The sequence below is a fragment of the Bos indicus genome, chromosome 7 (assembly GCF_029378745.1).
Source record: "Bos indicus isolate NIAB-ARS_2022 breed Sahiwal x Tharparkar chromosome 7, NIAB-ARS_B.indTharparkar_mat_pri_1.0, whole genome shotgun sequence".
NCBI lineage: Eukaryota > Metazoa > Chordata > Mammalia > Artiodactyla > Bovidae > Bos > Bos indicus.
In genome coordinates this window covers 5,055,897-5,060,621 of record NC_091766.1, presented here as the reverse complement: position 1 = coordinate 5,060,621, position 4,725 = coordinate 5,055,897, and the positions used below count along the sequence as shown (strand labels likewise).

The following is a 4,725-nucleotide window of genomic DNA, read 5'->3' as shown; positions in this document are numbered from 1 at the left end:
GCCGAGTTAAAGGCGGCTTCTTCCCGGGGCCACGGCTCCCCGCCGTCGCGTGTTCGCCGCCGCTGTGATGGCCTCGTCGCCTCTCCTGTTCGTGTTGCTGCTGCTGCTGCCGCTGGAGGTCCCCGCCGCAACGCGGTGGTCCTTGCTGGAAGCACTCCCCGAGGGGGCGGCCCCCTGCCAGGTAGCGTCGGCGACGCGGCGGGCGGGCCAGCCGGGACCCGCGCCCAGGTCGGGGGCCGGCCGCTCCTCTCCTCTCACCACCCCCCCGACTTCGACGGGGACCACCCGGGTCCGGAGAGGATGCTACACGGGGGGGAGGGGAGTGGCGAGCCCCTCCCCAAACCCACCCTTCAATCCGGCACTTTGGCCATACTTTCTTTTCCCTTTCGCTTTCCTATCTGGAGTCCGAGTCCCTCAGCTGTCCCCCACCCCATCCTCCCGCAACTCCCTCCTCCCCCCAAGGTGCACTGAGCACCAACTGTGTACATCTGGAGCGAGAATCAGAGTCCCCTCTTTTAGGCCAGGGGAAGGAAGCCCAGACTCGCTGAGCTGCCGGCCCCTGGCCACGGGCATTCATCGAGGGTGCGTTTCGTTCCGGGAAGAGCGCGCGTTTTTGTGGTCCGGAGTAAACAGATGCCCCGGAGGCTAAACCACTTGCTCACAGACTCGGCCGCCCGCACCCCTCAGCTGGAGCCGGAAGTCAGCACCTATTAGGCGCCGCCTCTGCAGTAGCCTTGGGAGGAGTTCAGTGGGCTGGTGGAGAGGAAGAGTAAATAAGGAGTCAGTGAGGTGTAGGGCCTTGCTCAGCCCGGGGCCATGGCTCGAGGGGATGAAGTGGCCACAAAGGAGCAGGCGGTGGTGATACACACCACCGGAAGTCAGGGCTGACCCGCAGTGACCCAGGCGGGTGAAGGCCATGAATTCTTCCACCCTGTCTCCTCCTGGGTAAGAAGTTTCATCTCTGGAGGAAAGCAAGTCTTGTGCCTCCATTAACTGCCTACTGTTTGCAAATCTGTGTCACATCCATCTTGCAATCTGACTGATATTTAGGAAGATTTAGGCTTTCGGTGAAGCCTCAGCATCAGACTCCCACCTGGCAAGGTGGGGAAGGAGTGTGAGATAGAACACCTACTGTCTGCAGCTTCCTTCCTCCGAGAGGGTTTAACTTGACTCACACCCCTTTCTCCTGTGCAGGTCGGTGAGCTGTGCCTGCAGGCATCGCCCCAGAAGCCTGATGTTCCACTGGTCAACGTGAGCCTCTACTATGAGGCGCTGTGCCCTGGCTGCCGGGAATTCCTGATCCGAGAGCTCTTCCCGACGTGGCTGATGGTGTTGGAAATCCTCAACGTCACCTTGGTGCCTTATGGGAACGCTCAGGTGCCTGGGGACCAAAAGGGAGGCACGTGGCCACAGGAAGGAGGTCTGGGGGAGGGCCAGCCAGCACTCACCTCTCTTGTTTTTCAGGAAAGAAACGTCAGCGGCAAGTGGGAGTTCACATGCCAGCATGGCGAGCGGGAGTGCCTGCTTAACAAAGTGGAGGTGAGCAGCTCCCTTCTCCCCCAGTTCCCAAGGGAGGGGCACAGAGGCTGGGGCGACTGCCCTGATAAGGAAGGTGAAATCGTGACTCAGAAGGGATTGCAGACAGCTCTGTCCCTTGCCTCTGTGCCTCCATTTAATCATGTCTTTGTTCTCCACTTGATTGGTGGACACCTCGTGATTATTCCTGGGGTGGTCCTTGGGGTGGAGGGTGCTCTGAGCCATTCACATCCTTGCCTGCCCGCTTCCACCCCCAGGCCTGCCTGCTGGATCAGCTGGAGCAGAAAATAGCCTTCCTGACCATTGTCTGCCTAGAGGAAATGGATGACATGGAGCAAAACCTGAAGCCGGTGAGTAGCACCCCTCATTCAGCCTGGGTTGGGGGGCCCTGGCCTCCCTGCATCCAGACAGACCCAGGCTCAAGTCCTGGCCCCAACTGCCACTCTCTGTGCAGTCCCAGGAATACAGCCTCCTTTCTCAAAGATTCAGTCTCTGAATGGAGAGAACCAAGATCTTCTGCGGGCCTGCCTGATAGATCAAGGAGGGCTTCCTGGACGAGGTGCCTCTGAGCTGGGCTTGGTTGAACAGGAATATACAAGGATACAGACAGTGATCCTTCTCTGGGGTATGGAGATGACACATCTGGCCCACCTCCCTCCCTGGAGGATTATGAAAAAGAACTCCCAAAAGGGTGACTCATCTGCCCTGATTGTTTGTTTATTCATCAAGCATCTGGGCCACCCAAGAGACCTGAAGCCTCCCTGAGACACCTCCAAGCCCTGCAGAGTCGTAGTGTGGCTGGGGGTGTGCAAAGGAGGAGGGAACACTCAGGAGACTCAGAGGAAGGAGGAGGAAAAGTGTTCCCGGCAGAGGGAACAGCGACTACGGATGCTCTGGGGAAAATAAAACACTGCAGGGGTGGGGCTGCAGGTCTGGTCTTCTTGGAGGCAGCCTGAGCCCCTGCCCTGGGGCCTCCACTCAGGCATGTGTTAAGCACTTGCTGTTTAGGAGCCTTGCTGCATCCCTGGAAACCACAGTCGTAAGTGAGGAGGCAGAAACTGGGCTTGAGGGCGTGGGGGTTGCTAGAAGGAGGACCGTTGGGGAGATAGCAGGGAGGAAGCTGAGGCAATGCCCCTGCTGATCAGCTCCCCATCTGCCCTCAGTGCCTGCAGATCTATGCGCCAAAGGTGTCCGCGGATTCCATCATGGAGTGTGCTACGGGGAACCGTGGCATGCAGCTCTTGCACATCAACGCTCAGCTCACGGACGCTCTGCGGCCACCCCACAAATACGTGCCCTGGGTCGTCGTCAATGGGGTAAGAACTCTTGGGGCCCCCCGGCAGGGACTGGGCTGATGGGCATGTACATTGATCTGGGAGGCAGGAGGCAAGGGCCAGACTGGGAGCCAGTGGAACTTTTAACCCCCTGTCTTGCTTGTTCAGGAACACATGAAAGATGAGGAACATCTCCTACACCTTGTCTGCCGGTTGTACCAGGTAAGCCAGGCAGGGAATGGAGGGCTCTGGCTAGTGGGGGTAGGGTAGGGTCTCCTTTCAGGACCCCAACTCACAGCCACCTTCTCCAGGGCCAGAAGCCAGATGTCTGCCAACTCACAGCTGAGCTGTCCAAGGAAGTCCACTTCAAGTGACTGACAACCAGTGTCCTGGGAGGGAGCTGGTGCAAGAAGAACGAAATCACACCTGTCCTTGTTTTTTGATCCCTGACTCAGCAAAGCCACTACTTCCACCTATTCTACGAAGCCCAGACTCAAAATTCTGCCCCAGGATCAAGAATCTTGTCTCACTGTGAATGGTGCTACGTCAAAACTCACTTAATAAACACTTTTGGATTTTGTGATTCAGCAAATCTCCTTTTTCCAGATATGCACAATGCTGGGACCCCTGAGAACCTCCCTGTCCTGGGGATGAAGAGCCAGACAGATAGCCCTAGTCCCATGGGGCAGGGATGGGCCAGAGTGGGAGGCACCAGTACTAGAGGAGCCCAGAGGAGAAATGAAGGTTCTTCATAGGAAGGAGGGACATTAGGGCTGGGGTTTTGAAGGGTGACTAGGAGTTCATTAGGCAAAAAATATATCCGTTACATCAACACACATCCCTAGCTACTCTTTTTCGCTGCCCCACACTAGGTGTTATGGGTTAAGCCAGAAGGTGGTAACTGGAGTCATGCAAGGCCACAAGTGGGGCAGTGACCTTGTCTGAGGAGTTTGAAAGAATAAGTTTACTGGGGAGAAGTCATAGAGTTCCCGGGAAGGGGAACAAGTGTGAAAAGACCCAGACAGCAACAAGATCTGGAGTTAGAGTGCCAGGCTGAGGCATCTAAGAACAACAGGCCATGTTACAGGATAACTTTCAAAGAAGGGGAACAAGTCATGGTTCTCACGCTGGTGTAAAATGATTGCATGTTAAAGATTTTCTCTATTTCATGATTTATGAGGGGCAGCTGGTCAGATAGTCAAAGAACAAACAGGTTTATAGATCAGGAATATTGAAATGATTGGGCAAACTGACTCAAAGGGGCAGAGAAATGATCAGCTTTCCCTTTTTTTGCGCCCAGTTTTATGATGTTTTTATAATCTTAATACAGTTGACCCTTGAACAACACAGGCTTGAACTGCATAGATCCACTTCTACACAGATTTTGTAAAATAATTTTATTTATTTATTTTTGGCTAGCTGGATCTTTGTTGCTGCGTGCAGGCTTCCTCTAGTTGCGGCGAGCTGGGGTCTACTCTTCACTGCAGTCCATGGGCCTCTCATTGCAGTGGCTTCTCCTGTTGCCGCGCACAGGCTTGAGGGCATTCAGGCTTCATGGCGGCTCACAGACTCTAGAGCACAGGCTTGTCGTTGTGGCGCAAGGGCGTAGTTGCTGCTCAGCATGTGGGATCGTAATAGACCAGAGATGGAATCAGTGTCCATACACTGCAAGGCGGACTCTTAATCACTGGACCACCAGGGAAACACCCTACACAGATTTTTCCCCCCAATAAATACAGTCCTACATGATCTGCAGTTGGTGTGTGTGGTTAGAATGCTTAAAACGTACTTGCTTAGCAACTTTCACATGTGACAATACAGCACTCTAACTATAGTCACCATGCTGTGCCTTGGATCCTCAGGGCTTATGGTAAAAGTTTGTACCCTTTGACCAACGTCACCCCATTCCTCACCC

At 54.9% G+C, this 4,725-nt stretch overlaps 1 protein-coding gene across 1 annotated transcript; it reads left to right on the top strand.

Moving 5' to 3' along the window:
* IFI30 (IFI30 lysosomal thiol reductase) lies at positions 1 to 3,393 on the top strand. The gene is made up of 7 exons (XM_019963855.2): positions 1 to 181; positions 1,195 to 1,377; positions 1,465 to 1,539; positions 1,794 to 1,886; positions 2,700 to 2,852; positions 2,979 to 3,032; positions 3,122 to 3,393. The coding sequence occupies exons 1-7, from the start codon at positions 68 to 70 to the stop codon at positions 3,182 to 3,184; spliced, it is 735 nt and encodes a 244-aa protein (XP_019819414.1). The 5' UTR covers positions 1 to 67; the 3' UTR covers positions 3,185 to 3,393.
* Positions 3,394 to 4,725: the final 1,332 nt, after the last annotated feature.

Excerpts from the sequence above, each read along its gene's own strand:
- IFI30 (XM_019963855.2), top strand. The coding sequence starts at position 68 with ATGGCCTCGTCGCCTCTCCTGTTCGTGTTGCTGCTGCTGCTGCCGCTG. Across the intron at positions 1,378-1,464 it reads TGCCTTATGGGAACGCTCAG|GAAAGAAACGTCAGCGGCAA; the intron begins GTGCCTGGGGAC and ends CTTGTTTTTCAG. Across the intron at positions 1,540-1,793 it reads GCCTGCTTAACAAAGTGGAG|GCCTGCCTGCTGGATCAGCT; the intron begins GTGAGCAGCTCC and ends TTCCACCCCCAG.